Here is a 17,684-nt window from a genome sequence, read left to right as displayed (position 1 = left end):
CGAGATGTCCGATTATATGAATGGTAAGGACCGCGAAGATCATGTGGTTCTTCTTGTGCATTTTGGCACGGTAAACATCTATCAAGGTACTCATTTCAAATATATTTAATGAAGAAACATAATAATATTCAGCTATTTCATTTTCTTATATATATGTATATTAATAAATATGCTATGTATGTTTCTTTTCCATTTGTATAACGATGTTCAGAAAAAGTTGGCCTTACCAATATGTTTGAAGCAAGTCGTCTTTTCATGAATTCTGATATTGATGAGATAAGAGAGTTCAAAGAAAGGTATTTCTGTGTAATTTTGAAATTAAAGTTAAACTGTCCTTTTTTTTTTTTTTGAACTGTTCTAAATACATTACTCCTCTTCTAGGTATGTGGAGAAGGAGTTTTCTCAGTCGTCTTCCAGTAAACACTCATGTTCTCAAGTGATATCCAATGTTGAAGAACAGTTTCTAAATGCTGGTGACTTTGTGTACAATGCTTTCATTTCTTCCATTGAAGTGGTACATTTCCTACATCATGTATTTTTTTGTTAATTGTGGCTTATATTCTAATACTTTATTATAATAGGAAAAGAAGGTTGTCATCGTTGGTACTGTTATTGCAATATCAAATAATAAGCCTTGGTACTATTTAGCATGCAATCATTGTAAGAAACAAATTGAAGAGAGATCTCAGCTGGTTGAAAAAGAGGACGGCAGCTTTGACGTTTTAGATCAGAATATCATTGAGTGTACAAACGGTGATTGCGAGGCTGCTGACATTACCCCTATTCATCGGTATAATATATATTTTTTGTTTACTGGTTTTTTTAATCATCCATAACATATAATCTAAGTGCATGTTTGGATTTTTGTTGTTTATTGCTGCCTACTAGATACAAGATACCTCTAAGGGTTCAGGATTCGACAGGGACTGTCTCTTGTACGTTGTTTGATTATGAAGCTATTAAGCTTTTTAAGAAAACCGCCAAACAACTCCTGGATGTTTATACAAAGGTACACCTTTTACCTAATTATCCTCACTTTTATTAGGTTTGTGGTTTAAATATATTCAATTCATACATCTGAGGCGAAATTCATTGTTTTAAATAGGTTGACAGTTCGATTGAAGGAGGCTTTCAAACACTTCCAGCTGAGTTTGATACGCTGATCAACAGAAAGTTTGCTTTTCAAATCAAAGTTTCCAGTTATAACATTGCTAACCAGTCGGAAAACTATGGAATTTCTATGTTATCTTCTGACGATGACATACTCTCAGCGCTAGAGAAAAAATGGAAAATTAACGAGGTAAATTAGTAGTACCCAAAAAATATCTCTACTGTAAGCATCTTATTATACCACCGATCACCCTCCCCGCGGGTGATCCAATCACCGTTATTCTTAATATACAACTTTTTGTATATATTTGGTTTTTTGTGTAGGTTGATCAGTCTGAGTCAAATGTTCAATCACTGTCTGATTCAGTCAGTAATGTGAAATTCATATCTAAGGTAACATTTAAATTTTGCACAGTGTCACTTTACTTAATACAATAGATAACCATAAAAAATAAATTTGAATGTTATTATTTAATTTATTCTGCAGGAATCACAATCTGTAATTGGTGACAATGTTACACCAGAACATGTTGATGTTAGCGATCATGGTCAGTCAAAGTTGGAAAACGTCAAACGTAACCTTCAAGAAGTTTATGATGTTGATGCTGTTGACAGTTCTTCAACTAAACGTCCGAACATTCCGGGTGATGTTGAAATAAAAGATGCTATCAAGTTTGACCTCATCACTCCAAAGTTAGAGAAATGAAGGAATCTGCAAATGGTCTAGATTTGAATTTCCATTTTACATATTTTTAAGACTTATGTGTTGGAATAAGGCATTATATGCTATTGATGGTTTTATGGATTTTATTTTGACATTTTTTTGGAAGTAATTAAGGTTTTTTATATTGGCATTTGGTAATATCGTATGCTTTATCATTTACTGATTTTTGGTAAAAAATGTACCGGAATAGGTGTTTTGAATATCACCTTATATTCATACTTTCGAGTTGATTAACGTTGATTAACCTCAATCAGTTAAAATTTTGTTGCTTCAATGCGACTTTTTAAGAATCACTACTTCGATACCATTTCACATATTCATAAAAGTATAGAATTTGTTTAAACCAATTTTTTTATGTTTGTAGTTGTTGTCTAAAATTATTTCACTAATACATACTTATCATAAACTAAGAACTAATGCATAACCAATTTCGTGTGAGTCACAACGAAGTTGCGCCATTATGAGAAGACTGTTTTTAACACCTTATATAATTATGATAAACTAATTTTGTATTTCAACTCGATAACTCTCACCAGAAACTGACCCCGTATCCCAAATTAATAAAGTTATATGTAATACACATGCTAAATAAGGTATGATGTGTCATGTTAAATTGGCCTTCGATAATGAGATGGCATCACCATAAGGGTCTTCACATTGGTTATCCCTACAAAAAGGATGGCACTACAGCAAAATGAATGAACCTAACTCTTAAAGATCTCCCGTAGTCACTTTAAATACATTATATATATATTTAGATATATAAATTTCATATTGTATAAGTTTGTATTTTCAAAAATAATATATTTATTGTACAGTCATATTATTAGTCAATTTCAATACATTATATAGTTTTAAAATTGATCTTACAAACTTATAACATAATCCACGAGATATGCAATAGACCCGAAAAAAAATCCATGGGTATCAACACTATATATAGGAGATATTTTAGTAATATCTCTCACACAATATATCAGTTATTTCTATTCCTTCATCACGAGTACCAAGGAAACCTTTCATCTTCAAGAAGTTCATCAAAAAACCTCTAAATCTTCATCGGTAATATCATACATATTTCATACCTAAAATGTTGTTGGTGTATTGTTTTCATCTTATTTACTTTAAATGTAAACCTTTCCATGTCCGATTATGTATCTATACATGCAATCGCATACATGAATCTTTTCTTTGTCTTCATCTATTATTTCTGGTTAAATGTTTGATTACATCTCCGATTGGTGTATTTTTTCATCTCTTTTACTCGCAATTATTTGTTCTTTAGGGTAATAATCTATGTCTTCAATCTTATACAAGTATTTTGTATAAGATTATATCGAATCATATACTTGTATAGTATGTTTATACTTGATGTTTTATCTCTGATTAAACCGGAAACCAAAACAATATTCGAGATTGTTTGGTCTGGATGATACTAAGAAATGTCTTCATTCTTGTACAATTGAATTTTGTTTATATAGTTATGGTACAGTGATCGAAAGTATTTGGTTTGACATAAACTTATTTGAAGATTTCGTATTTTTGTTAATGGATTCTGTTTTGATTAGCTTTACTGTTAATGGTTAGATTTGGTGATTTTATATAAATAGTATCTATTCTTTTAATGTCTTTTTTTTTATATTTTTTGAACATCCTGTTTGAAGTGTTAAAATTGTTCTACTATGGTTATTGTATGAAATTTTACTATTATAAAATATTTGCTATTCAAATGATAGTTCTGAAGTGTTTATACAATAAGTTTTTATACAATCGTTTTTTGTTTAATTTTTTTTTTGTTTTCAGCGTATTAAGGATCATGGATCGTATTGGTGATGACATGATGTTTGAAGAGATCTTATCGAGACTACCTCCAAAGGTAGTTTCTCAATTCAACTGTGTTTGCAAACAATGGTGTTATGAGTTATCTACACCAAAGTTTGCTTTAATACATACTCGACGACTTTCAAACTTACTACAAAAGAAGTTGCTCTCTTTCGATGAACATACCATTGTCGTTGACGACATAGTATCTGGCAACTTGGAAGTCGATACCAGAAAAGTCATCACTTTTCCATACGATGTGCAGCCAACAAGACTAATCATTATAGCTTCGTTTAACGGACTGATGTTACTTTGCATTAGGAGGACTGATGCGAATGAGCTCGTCCTTTGGAATCCAACGACTAGGCGTTTTAAGTTGATATCGGACGACTATTTTAGTCGTTATTTTGGTCGACATGACGATACGGGTGGGATGTACTTTGACGAGCACAACGATCTGAAGGTGCTTCATATTAACTGTTTCGCTGGTGCAGTTACTGCTCGTGTATATTCACGACATAATGATTCATGGAGAAATCTGAGTTTCTTGAAAGGATGTCGGTTAGGTTCAAACTTTTATTCATGGTCGGCTGGTATTTATTCCGGCAAAACAATTTATTTCACTGCTTCTAATTACTGGATTCCACCGGGTGAATGTAACATTGTTGCTTTTGATGTTGTATCTGAATCGTTCAGTATTCTTCGTTTTCCCGAACGTATTCAAGTCAATCCTTGCCAAGTGCATTTTATAACAATTTCGAACAAGCTCCATGGCATTGTTGTTCGATATTCTGATGAGATAATCGCAGAATTGGTGAAATATGAAGATGATGATTGGATAACGGTTTTTCCTTTCAGCAATGCTCGCATAGTTCAACAATTGGAGCCGCACCAAAGGACGAATATAATTCAAGAAAATAAGTGGTTGATAACAAGTATTTGGGGAGATACTGTTGAAGTTCTACTGTCCAACGAATCTTTGAACTACATTCAACATGTTGACAGCTTTAACGGACCTAAAGGCGCATTATTTTTGGAGACAATCGTTTCGCCTTTCCGTTAGGAAAATGGAATTAAATTGAAAGTATTTTCTCTTTTGTTTATCGAACTATGTAATTTGTTTCAAGTGTCTTGTGTTTTATCTTTTGCTTACTTTAATATTAAAAGAATTAAGTGTATTACGTTTCATGTTTATTTTTGTCCAAAAAGTTGGTTTATTAAATTACATATTTTAACATACATTGTGGTAATATGCCTTCTTTATTACCAAATACCGTAATTGAAATTAAATCAATCAAAAAAAAAAATACAAAACGTGTATAGTATAATCTATATATATTTTATGTTTATAAATATAGATATTATTTTCTAACACCACAATTATCGTTAAACATTAATCTCCAAACATTATTATAATTATATTTCACTCATAACCTAAAAGTTAATAATTCCACATCAAACTTTAAACACTCATGGAGGCCAAATTGGAATTTGACTAAAACCGAATAAAAGATTTTGTTAGTAAGGGAAAGAACACACGAATTAGTTTACTAATTTTCTATATGTATTTGTAATTCAAATATAATTTTCCCTATCCCGGATGTTCCAACTTATATTCATGTTTTCGAATTGATTAACGTTGATTAACCTCAATCAGTTAAAAATTTGTTGATTAAATGAGACTTTTTAAGAATCACTATTTGGATACCATTTGACATATTTATAAAAGTTTACAATTTGTTCAAGCAGTCACAAAGATGTTGCCCCATTATGAGAAGACTATTTTTATCACCTTATACGATTATCATAAACTAATTTTCAAATTAGTTTAAATACATTACATTTATATAGATAGAAATATAAATTTCATATTGTATAAGTTTGCATTTTCAAATTTAAAATATTTATTGTACATGGATACCAATATTAGTCACTTTCAATACTTTATATATTTTTTAAATCAAAGTTACAAACCTAAAAGATGTATCCGCGATAGATTGCACCATACCCGACCCGCCGAATCATGTTTATCCGGACCCTGTATAAAGAGATATTTTAGTAATGATAAACACAATATCTCACTTATTTCTAAATCTTCAACACAAGAACCAAGGCATTCTTTCATCTTCAAGAAGTTCATCAAAAAAACCTCAAAATCTTCATCGGTAATATCATACATTTTCATAGTTAGCTTTCCATCGCCGATTATGTATCTATACATGCAATCGCATACCGGGATCTTTTGTTTGTGTTCATCTTTTATTTCTGGTTAAATGTTTGGTTCCATCTCCGCTTGGTGTATTTTTTTCATCTTTTTTACTCGAAAATATTTGTTCTTTAGGGTAATAATCTATGTCTTCAATCTTATAGGAGTATTTTGTATAAGATTATCAGAATATATAATCTTGGATAGTATGTGTTTGTTGATGTTAAATTATCTCTGATTAAACCGGAAACCAAAACAATAATCGAGATGGTTTGGTCTGTAATGTAGTACTCTATGTTTGCAATCTTGTACTTTGCAATTTTGTTTATATTGTTATGGTACAATGATAGAAAGTATTCGGTTAGACATAAACTTATTTGAAGATTTCGTGTTTTTATTAATGGATTTTGTTTTGATTAGGTTAACTGTTAATGGTTAGATTTGATGATTTTATATAAATATTTTCTATTTTTTAATTTTTTTTTTATATTTTTTGAACATCCTGTTTGAAGTATTACAATTTTACTATTATCTTTTGCCTTTATAAATATTAAACTAATGGTGTCATGTTGAAGGCATACGTAGGAAGAACGAAATGGTTTATGGATTTGCTGCTCGTGTCCATAACAAGGACAGAAAATCGTTGGTTAGTTTTAATCTTATAAAATTTTGGACCAACATAATTCAATTTTTAATTAATGATCGTTGATTATTCATGTTATAATTAACATTAACATTACATACTGTGTTTCTTTATAGAAACTTCCGGCATTATATGGCGACTGGATTAAAACATTCAACTACCCGGATAAGAATGCTGTCATCCGCACTGTCGATGGGCTGATTTTTAAAGTAAAAATTATTAAGATTGCAGGCGACTACTTTCTGTATAACGGGTGGCTTGATATGGTCACTTCTTTGAAGTTACCGTCATCTGCCTGGGTGGTTTTTCAATATGAAGAAGCTTTATCTTCATTTCGTTTCATCTACTTTTATCAAGACATAAATCTTGCGCCGTCTGAGTATTTCTACTACCAACCTGGAAATCCTTGGGACCGTGATAACTGCATGGTACTTATCCCATTTTAAATTCTATGTGTTTAAAATTTTGAAGTGAATATTTGTTTTGAACGTTTGAACTTATATATGTTTGCATATCACGTGTAGTATGTGAGTAGGTTGTTTGTTGATCACAAGATGCTTTCAACTTGTCCATATTATCCTGTTGTGGTACGTTCCTCTTGTAATCGTAAATGGTTCGTTCGTATGGATATTTTTGACAATGATATCTATATTACAACTGGTTGGAATCGAATCAAGAAGGAGATGTCTATTACTGATCATCATTTGGTCGTTTTTGAAATGCTTGATTTGCATACATTTGAGATGAGTGTTTTCTGTTGCAAACCCACCCTATTAACTCTACCACCAGAACTTTGTGTTGTCAAAGAAGAACCTACAAATGAGGTGATTGATATTTCTGATGATGATTTGCCTAATCCCATTCCGGTAGTTGGTGTTGAAGAGAGTACGGACGATGAAGTACCGGTTGTATTTCGCGTGGACAATCATTATGTAAGTTTTTGAAATTTACATATTCATACTGCAAATGCATGTGTTGTTTTGTATTCATTATAAATCGATGACCCCTATAATAACCAATTTAAATATTTAATTATTTTATTGGTATTCGTAGCGACTAAAAAAGAAGTGGGCACAATTGCACGGTTTGGATCATAAGAGGGATTTGATTATTAAGGACTCTGCTGGTTTGACTTGGGACGTGTCCATTGGTGTCGAGCACTCTGAAGGATATCCGCGCTATAACGTGACTGGTATGAAGAATTTTGTTCGAGACAAACAGTTAGTCAAAGGTTCCGAATTTCATATGGTTTACGTCAAAAGTAAAGGTATCTTGATTTACCGTTGACGTGGTGGTGCTAGATCGGATGTGTTGGTGGTTAAAAACAGTATTCTTATCCTTTTGTGTTTACTTATTAGTACAATAGCCGTTTTTGTTGGTCTGCTACTTTAGATTCGCTAACGACATGTTCAGACAGTTAGTTTTGCATGTTATGTACATGTTTTAGTATTTTCGCTTTCCAACTTCCTCAATCATGTTTTGTAAAACTTTTAACTTTACGGATTTGGAATGTTTGAGTCATGATGTTATGAATGATAACTGTTTGGACGTTTGCTAGGTTGTCAAACTTACTATCATATTGTTACTATTGGAAGATTATAATTAAGTATCTATCAATCAACAACCAATGTTTTAAACTTATAAGACATCCAAAATTTTCTAAAGTCTACAGTGAATCCCGGTTAAATTTAGGTTGCTATATATTTTATGGCCTTTTTTAAAAATCTATGTATGCACTTAATTAAAAGACGAAGTTTTGGTGTTCATTTCAAATTAATGTTAATACACATAATTAATATATATTTATAAAGTTTAATGATATAATATACCTTTTCCATTATTTTCCTAAATTAAGTATATGCGAATACACCTGCCAAGTTTAATTATAATTCTAAAATTATTGTTCTCATTTTTGGAATGTTTTAAAATTATTGGTTTGCTTGTATCATGGAGAATATGCCATTTGATTTGTTGATAATGGAAATTTTTTTTAGGCTCCCTCTCAAATCAGTTGTTCGGTTCAGAAGTGTATGTAAAGATTGGTATGAAGCACTAACAAGTTTTGAATTTCTGATGAAGCATTGCACCCGCGTTAATAATAGATTGGTAATATATTTTTTTCCATATAATAAATCGAATGAAATTTAATTTGCTATATTAATATTTAACACTCCATGTAGTGATTGTCACACTATTTTCGATATTTGTAACAGGAAAAGCTTCTTGAAGAAGGTATCCATCCTGATCCGTTTCTCATCTGATAATATGAGGGGGCCGTATTTTGTGTCGAATTCTCTTCTGGGTTTTTCAATAAATATCTGTTTTTTATATTTATGGATAATATCGTATTGGATTTCTTTCGTTTAGGTTTGCAAAATGTTCGGTGTTTTATGTTTTCATTATCTTAATTCAATGTCACGGATTTCTTATATCGGATTTATATTTCAGATATGTTCTAATTTTTTATTGGAAAGAAACAAATAATACATAAAAAAATGGTGTAGTTGAAAACTTAGTTTGGCCATTATGAAAACACTATTTTTGCCTATATAACATTTATACATAATCAACCATAGCCCAACTTACGTAAGTAGACCCATTTGTTCCATTATAACAAAAAACCAAACAAACTCATGAGTCAAATTAATTTACATATTATGTGAACTTAAGTTTGTAAAATGGATGAACTATAAATTTTACATATATTTTTGCATAATTTTATTAATATTAAAAATATATAAAATCACTTCACAACTGGATTTGCAATCGACTTTTTTGTTTCTACAATATTTAGTCAACCTACCCTATGAGTTATATATAGATAAAAGACCATTATATGGAAAGAATGCAAAACCTTATTTAATTTAAAAATTGGCGTGTATTATTTTATACTAATTGTAAATACAAGTATTTAATAATTCTTTTAATTACAATATTCTAATTAAAGACCACGTATATTTTTTTGAACGTAACGTAATTTTTAATATTAATTATTTTAATTTACTTCCTTATATATTATTGAATTGTAATTATTAGTTATCCTACATACGTTATATAAATAAGTTCATTGTGTGAATAAAAGTAGTTATCATTTTTTATATTCATCAACCAGTTACTTGAATTCCTTGTCAAAGCATCGAACACTATCTTTCTTTCGTCTTTAGCTATCCTTTCTCTTTTATTCGTTGTCATACCAACGATTCTACATAACCTCATTTCTCAGGTATCTGCAAAACTCTTATTATGTTATATGTTCATGTTCTAGACATTGTGAAATTATAATATCCGATGCGCGTAATATTGTTCTTTTAAGTTGAATGCAATACAGATTCCTGATCATCACCTTACATCATCCAATCATTCCATATTCGCAAAACACACGGATACCGTAAGTACTAATAACCTGTTCATATGCAAATTTACTCATATCACAGATTAACCATAACCTTATTGCATGACACTAAACAAATTGAGTCACCTATTACCTTCTTATTGTCAATTTTATTAGGTTCCATCCACATTTCTTATATCAGCAACTGTTTTCAAGTTACAAACGTGAAGTAAAAAATGTAGTCATACTTCATACGATTTGGTTATGCATCATTTTAGGGCTTTTAACAATTGCGTAACCGACCTATTTAACACTTTATTATATTTTGATTTTGTTAGCCATCGTTTTCCCATCAAAATTATTCGTCTTCCATCAATGAAGGTTTTTTATGTAATAAGTAGAAATCGTACAACCTGCATTAACATCATTATAGACGTTATTTATATACTAAATATATAGTAATCATTATTGATATTCATTTATGTGCACATATTTTGGTGATTCTTAAACAACTACTAAATTATCATTACCATATGTTTAATAGTGTTATAATGTAAAAGGCGGTGCTTGTATGAAAAAAATGTTTAACATATGCTATTCCTTTATATCATTTTATTATGAATTTAACGTATGTTGTCTGTTTTGACTTATGAATACAGCAAATGGCAAGTAAGAGAAGATTTAAAAATACACCGTTGATTGATAATACTTTAGTCGGGGAATCATCTAACAGTAAGTTATTTTAGTACAATTGATTTTGTTAACAATTACAATTACATGTATTCCATTTGATATTAGTAATCTCTATATATACTCACACGTTACAAACTATGTGTTTAGGTACGCTTCCAAGAACACCGTTGTCCAATATTTCCAATGGTAAATTTGACATATTACGAGTATTTATTTATTATTGGATCAATTTAAATTCAGTTATTGTACAATATAAATGTATTTCTATTTTGTGGGCAACTTTTAACCACTAATCTAGGTATATCATTCGCTCATACACCTCAAACAGTTATTGGTATGTTATATATGTCATTCTTTTCAGTTATTTAACCATTTCATATCGTATGTTGTGCTTATTGATTTTGTATATACATAATTTATTAGGTACAAATGATTCAGTTTCGATAACTTATAACTCAAATGGTATGTCATATCTTAAACTAACTTAATATATGTTATCTCATTGACTACACTTCTTACGTTGTTATATTAGTTTGTTACACGAATACGATCTAATCTATAGAGTTTTATGAAATTGAATATTTCAGGATTACTTGCTAAAGAAAGAAGAAAAATGCGCAAGCTCTATCTTGATAGCAAACGATCGAATTCAAAGAAACAAAGTACTGGTCCTTTTAGTAGAGGATGCTCAAAAGTCAATAATCGGTCTCAGGTCATCGACAAAGAGAATTATAATCCAAATATTTCTTCATCATCTAATAATTTTCACACAGTGCGGAACTTGAAATATGTAACCACATCAGCATCATCAAGTACCATCACGACCAGTATGTTATCTCATCAACTTTTATTTCTCATTATAGTCTATGAATTTTTATACTTTATGTATTGTTAAATATATCTCAGTAGCTACTATTTTTTTATTCAATAGGTGGTCTTCCTTTGAATAACGAATTTACCACTTCTACAAGTACTCGGTTTTCTATTGTTTCAAACATTGTTACACAAAGCAGTAACTCCATTGGTCAATCGTGTTCAACGTTAACAAAGCTGAATTCCGGTAAACAATAGCTTTTACCTAAGAAACGCCGTATTGATCCTATTCCAATGTTAGATCTTACGTCTGATGATGAGAATGTAGTCTTTGCTCCCATTCAAGACCCTTGTAAGGGTGTATCGACAGGTTATAATAATTCTGAGTATTTGTTCTTTATTTATTAGTTAAATAAACTGTATTCGTTAATTTATTCATTACTGAGTGATCAATTTGTTTTATGTTAGATTATTTGGATCACGGTAATCAAAGCCTTAAATGTGAGATGTGTGATTCATTGTTATGGACTGACGAAGGTGGTAAAGGGAGAATTACATTGGGTAAGTTAACCTATAGCTTATGTTGTGGTTATGGAAAAGTGGAGCTTCCGGATTTGAAAGAGCCTTCTTCAATATACAAGGATCTATTTGCAAATTCTAATGAAAACAGCAAGTATTTTCTAAAGAATATCCGTCGATATAATTCTATGTTCGCATTCACATCCATGGGTGGAAAAGTAGATTCAAGCATCAATAGTGGGAGGGCACCTTATGTATTTCGTATAAGTGGACAGAATTTTCATTCATTAGGTGGTTTGGTACCTGCACCTGGAAAACAGCCAAAGTTCTCCCAGCTTTATATTTATGACACTGAGAATGAAGTTTCAAATCGAAACAAGTTGTTCAGGTATTTCATACCAACTATTGTTCTTTTTATTTTTTTTTATTTACCAATACACAGATGTTATGTTATGTGCTAAATTTAGTTAACACGTCTTTCTTAATTCACAGTGACTCCACAAATAAGTCCGACTTGCATTTAAAGCAAATAGATCTTCATCTCATAAAGTTTTTAAAAGACTTCCTGGATAATAATAATCAGTTGGTTAAAAGTTACAGAATAGCAAGAAACCACTTCAATGATAATCCTAATGAGAACTTCAAACTTCGTATCATTTACAAAAGAGATCTTGATGGTCGTACTTACAACTTGCCTTCATCTTCTGAAGTTGCTGCATTGATTGTTGGTGGTATCCAAGAAATAGTTGACCATCGTGATATTGTTGTTGAGTCTCACACGGAAGGTCTTCAACGAATAAGTGAACTTCATCCATCATATCGCACTTCAGTATCCAATTCTTTTTCCCAATGGTGATGACGGATATAGAATAGACATTCCTCATAGGGATGGTATAAGTACTTTAAAGAAAATTAGTCCCAAGTGTACAATGAGAGAATTCTTTGCTTATAGAATCCAAGATCGATCAACTTCATTTTCGCTAATATTAAATGCCCGCAGATTGTTCCAGCAATTTTTGGTTGATGCATATACCATGATCGAGAGTGAAAGACTTAATTATATCCGTTTTCAACAAAAACATCTTAGGTCTGAATCATACACAAATCTTCAGAAATTTAAGAATGAAGGAAAAGAGGATCTATCTAATACTGGTGTACGGTTAGTACTACCATCATCTTTTACTGGTGGGTCTCGGTATATGCAGCAAAATTATCTAGATGCTATGGCTATTTGCAAATGGTTCGGGTGTCCTGATTTTTTCATTACGGTGACATGTAATCCTAAGTGGCCAGAGATTATCCGATACCTTCGAAATACTTCTATTAAGCAAGAGGACAGACCAGATATTATGTGTCGTTTGTTTAAGATGAAACTGGATTCAATTATAAAGGATTTGAAGGACAAGAAAGTGCTTGGAGCACTAAGTGCAGGTATAAATACAATGTAAATATTATTATTATTATTATTATTAATATTATTATTATATTATTATTATTTTTAGTATGAAATTCTTACAGTTACTCTAATATTATTAATTTTTTTTGTAGCGGTTTATACTGTTGAATTTCAAAAACGTGGGTTGCCACATGCTCACATTTGTATTTTTTTGAAACCTGAATCCAAGCTTCTCTCCGTTGATCACGTAGACAAATTCATATCTGCTGAGATACCAGATAAGATTCAAGATCCCGCTCTTTATGCTCTTGTATCCGAGTTTATGATTCATGGTCCATGTGGAAATGCAAATCCCAATTGTCCTTGTATGGTTGATAATAGATGTTCAAAAAAATTTCCAAAAAAATTCATTAATGAAACAATTACCGATGCTGAAGGTTTCCCTGTATACAGAAGAAGAGATAATGGAAACACCATTATCAAGTCCAAAGTTCAATTGGACAACAGAAGTGTCGTTCCATATAATCCGCTTCTTTTGAAAAGATACCAAGCTCACATTAATGTAGAATGGTGCAATCAAGCGGGTTCTATCAAATATTTGTTTAAATACATTAATAAAGGTCCAGACAAAGCATCGCTTGTGGTGTCAAATGGAGACGGTACAGATAACGAACAAACAGCAAAGGATGAGATCAAAGCTTATTATGATTGTAGGTACGTTTCCGCTTGTGAAGCTTCTTGGAGAATATTTGCAAATGAAGTTCACTATAGGTTTCCTCCAGTTATGAGGCTTCCTTTTCATATGGAAGGTCAACAAAATTTTGTTTTTGGTGCCGAAGACGATATTGAAGAAGTGTTGGACAAGCCATCAGTCTCTTCATCAATTTTTTTAAAGTGGATGGAGATGAACATAAATAATGAGGAAGCACGGAAGCTTACATATGTTGAGTTTCCTACAAAATTCTGTTGGAAACTAAAAGATAGAAATTGGGCAGAACGTAAAAAAAAATTATTACATATTGGACGCATTCATTCTGTTTCCCCTGCTTTGGGTGAACCATATTTTCTTAGAATTCTTTTAAACAAAGTCAAAGGACCAAGATCCTTTGAAGAAATTAGAACTGTTGATGGCCAGTTGTTTCCAACCTTCAGGGATGCATGTTATGCAATGGGTTTGTTAGACGATGACATGGAATACATCGAAGCTATTAAAGAAGCGAGTTTTACGGGAGATGGTCATTATATTCGTGCATTGTTTGTCACTTTGCTGTTGTCAAACACATTATCAAGACCTGAATTTGTTTTCGAACAAACATGGAAATACTTGGGGGATGACATTTTATACAAAACGAGAAAAGAAACAAAGAACAAAGGTTTGTTTTTGATTTATTAAGCATAATACTATTCATACTTAGTTTTTCCCACATTTTTTAAATGGCTTTACTTTTTGCTGTACAGATCTTGTAATGTCAGATGACAGATTGTAGAACAAGACATTGGTGGAGATTGAGAAGTACCTCATTCGAAATGGGTCCTCTTTGACACGATGGCCAACAATTCCTTATCCTGATTACGATTCGTTTGCTGTTGGAAACAATCGTCTGGTTGACGAAGAACTGTCTTTTAGTGTTCCTCAGGTACAGATCGAGTTAGATAGTCTAAAATCTTCATTGACTGACGAACAACTATATGTTTATAATCAGATAATGACAGCCGTTGAAGGCGACAAAGGAGGTGTATTTTTTGTTTACGGATATGGAGGAACGGGGAAGACGTTTTTGTGGAAGACGTTAGCCTTAACCGTTAGGTCGAGAGAGCAGATTGTTTTAAATGTGGCTTCAAGTGGTATTGCTTCACTTCTAATGTCAAGAGGTAGAACGGCTCATTCTAGATTTCACATCCCCATTAATTTAGATGAGAGTTCTATGTGTCACATAAGGCCCGATGGTGATGTAGCTTATCTGCTTAAACAAACTAGGTTGATTATATGGGACGAAGCACCCATGGTACATAGACATGCGTTTGAAGCTTTAGATAGAACATTAAAAGATATTTTTGTCGATAAAAGCAATTGTCAGTCGGATGTTTTGTTTGGAGGTAAGGTTATCGTTTTTGGTGGTGATTTTAGACAAATTCTTCCTGTTATTCCAAACGGAAGTAGGCAAGAAATTGTTAACGCTTCGTTGAGTTCATCCTATATATGGCCCCATTGCAAGTTACTTACTTTGACCAAAAACATGAGATTGACTGTTGGTGTTTTACCATCTACAGTCGAGTCGACAAAGAGATTTGCCCAATGGCTTCTTGATATTGGCGAGGGTAAAGTTGGAGGGGACAATGATGGTGTAGCAACTGTAGAAATACCATCTGATTTGTTAATCACAGATTCTTTGGATCCCATCGAAAGTTTAATTCAATTTGTATATCCATCTGTTCTTGAAAGATATAAGGATCGAGATTATTTTTCTGAAAGGGCGATTCTGACACCAAAAAACGAGGTGGTACATGAAATAAATGATCGACTACTAGAATTGTTTCCTGGTGAACCAACAGAGTACCTGAGTTCTGATAGTATATGTGAGACGGAGAAAGGTATCGATTCATTCCAACAAGAGTTGTATTCACCTGATGTCCTTAATGGTTTAAAGATATCTGGTTTACCTAATCATCGTTTGGTTTTAAAACTTGGAGTTCCAATTATGCTTCTTAGGAACATTGATCAGCAAAATGGTTTGTGTAATGGTACAAGGTTACAGGTTACATTTCTTGGAAAGAGGGTTATAGAAGCTGAAATTATATCAGGTGCTAATGTCGGAACCAGAACATTCATACCAAGAATTAGTATGATTCCCTCCGACAAAAAAATTCCTTTTGCTTTTCAAAGACGACAGTTTCCTGTTGCTGTGTGCTTTGCTATGACGATCAACAAGAGTCAAGGCCAATCTTTATCTAAGGTTGGATTGTTTTTAAAAGAGCCCGTTTTTACACATGGCCAGCTATATGTAGCATTATCAAGAGTTAAATCAAGGGAAGGTGTGAAGATGTTAATTCTTGATAAGGATGGCAAACCTACCAACACAACAACTAATGTGGTTTACAAAGAAGTGTTCACACACTTATGATATGTGTCTGAATTGAATTTTCATTCTAATAGCTGTAATAAAAATTACTTGAATTGTTGAGATTACGAGAATGGTTGTTATTAGTTGTTTTTTATCATATCACCTTACATATGTTGGTGTTTATTAACAGTAAGTAACCTCAGTGACTTATAATTTTATTGAAACACTACTTGAATAACATTTCACATATTCATAAGAGTATAGTATTTTTTTAAACGATTTCTTATTGTTTGCATTTATTGTGTTAAGTTATTTCACTAATACATAACTATCACAAAGCAACATAAAATGCATAACATTTTTTGTGTGAGTCAAAGGGAAGTTGGGCCATTATGAAAACACTTTTTTATTTTGCCTGTAGAACGTTTGAAAATAATCATTTGGAGCCGAAGATATGATTGCCCCAATTGATTCAATACAAACAAACAAACAAAAAAAAATACATTCACCAAACAATTTAAATGACCCATTATTTTTAACTTATTTTTGTAAACTTCCTGCACTAAAGGCATTTCAAAATAATAACAAATCGAACAAACTTTCCTCATGTCGTTACCCCATGTAAAAAGTTAATAATTCTACGTGAAACCTTTAAACACACATGGACGCCAATTTGGAATATTATTCAAACCGAATAAAAAATATTTGTTAGTAAGGGAAACAATCCACTCATTAGTTTATAAGTATTACTTATGTATTATTTTTTAATTCAAACATAAATTTTTCTACCCGCGATGTTCGCGGGTGATAGCCTAGTATATATATATATAGATAGAGGGGGGTGTGGTACTATTTGTTTGTTTTGGGGGAACTATGGTGGTGAGGTGGTAAATAGTATTTTGGTTATTTCACAAAAGTTTAACTAAGGAAATCTAAGAGAGTTGGTTAGCTGGACTCATATTGTTACAATTGTTAATAAATTGGATCCAATTGGTTAAAAATTTAAAAACCAGGTACTTAGAGTATTAAACTTTTTGATTTTTGACTCAAATGGTTAAAATCATTAAACACAGGACTCCAAAAAGTAACTTACTATATTTTTTTATGTTAAACATTAAAGTTTTTTTTATGTTAAACACAAATTATTTTTCTATGTTAAAAAACGAACTATTTAATTTAAGTTAATTATAAAAAAATATTAAGGGAGTTCAAAGTTCACCTCATATGTTTAGGGGAGTACATACATGCATGTATACATACATACACGTGCACACACATACGCACCCACACAAATACACACCCACACACATAACGACATCCCCACATTCACTCCCACACACATTTGAACAGAATATTGAAATAAACA

The 17,684-nt window shown here is 31.7% G+C and overlaps 3 protein-coding genes across 3 annotated transcripts; all 3 read left to right on the top strand.

The window, feature by feature from the left end:
- Nucleotides 1-836, top strand: LOC110892731. Its single transcript, XM_022139881.2, has 4 exons — nt 1-86; nt 212-296; nt 382-514; nt 582-836. Exons 1-4 carry the CDS (start codon nt 5-7, stop codon nt 834-836), a joined length of 555 nt encoding a protein of 184 aa, XP_021995573.2. The 5' UTR covers nt 1-4.
- Nucleotides 837-12,789: 11,953 nt separating this feature from the next.
- LOC110892732 lies at nt 12,790-14,743 on the top strand. Its single transcript, XM_022139882.1, has 3 exons — nt 12,790-13,291; nt 13,409-14,629; nt 14,715-14,743. Exons 1-3 carry the CDS (start codon nt 12,790-12,792, stop codon nt 14,741-14,743), a joined length of 1,752 nt encoding a protein of 583 aa, XP_021995574.1.
- A 219-nt stretch (nt 14,744-14,962) lies between these two features.
- Nucleotides 14,963-16,378, top strand: LOC110892733 (ATP-dependent DNA helicase pif1-like). The gene has a single exon (XM_022139883.1). The coding sequence runs from the start codon at nt 14,963-14,965 to the stop codon at nt 16,376-16,378; it is 1,416 nt and encodes a 471-aa protein (XP_021995575.1).
- The last annotated feature ends 1,306 nt before the right edge of the window (nt 16,379-17,684 follow it).

Source organism: Helianthus annuus, chromosome 12 (genome assembly GCF_002127325.2).
Source record: "Helianthus annuus cultivar XRQ/B chromosome 12, HanXRQr2.0-SUNRISE, whole genome shotgun sequence".
Taxonomy (NCBI): Eukaryota; Viridiplantae; Streptophyta; class Magnoliopsida; order Asterales; family Asteraceae; genus Helianthus; species Helianthus annuus.
This window is presented reverse-complemented; position numbering and strand designations above follow the sequence as displayed.

Bases quoted from the DNA above. Each gene is read 5' to 3' on its own strand.
- LOC110892731 (XM_022139881.2), top strand. From the start codon at position 5: ATGTCCGATTATATGAATGGTAAGGACCGCGAAGATCATGTGGTTCTT. The intron at 297-381 runs GTATTTCTGTGT...CTCCTCTTCTAG, and splicing joins ATAAGAGAGTTCAAAGAAAG to GTATGTGGAGAAGGAGTTTT. The intron at 515-581 runs GTACATTTCCTA...TTATTATAATAG, and splicing joins TCATTTCTTCCATTGAAGTG to GAAAAGAAGGTTGTCATCGT.
- LOC110892732 (XM_022139882.1), top strand. From the start codon at position 12,790: ATGAGAGAATTCTTTGCTTATAGAATCCAAGATCGATCAACTTCATTT. The intron at 13,292-13,408 runs GTATAAATACAA...TTTTTTTTGTAG, and splicing joins GCTTGGAGCACTAAGTGCAG to CGGTTTATACTGTTGAATTT. The intron at 14,630-14,714 runs GTTTGTTTTTGA...TTTGCTGTACAG, and splicing joins AAAAGAAACAAAGAACAAAG to ATCTTGTAATGTCAGATGAC.
- LOC110892733 (XM_022139883.1), top strand. From the start codon at position 14,963: ATGACAGCCGTTGAAGGCGACAAAGGAGGTGTATTTTTTGTTTACGGA.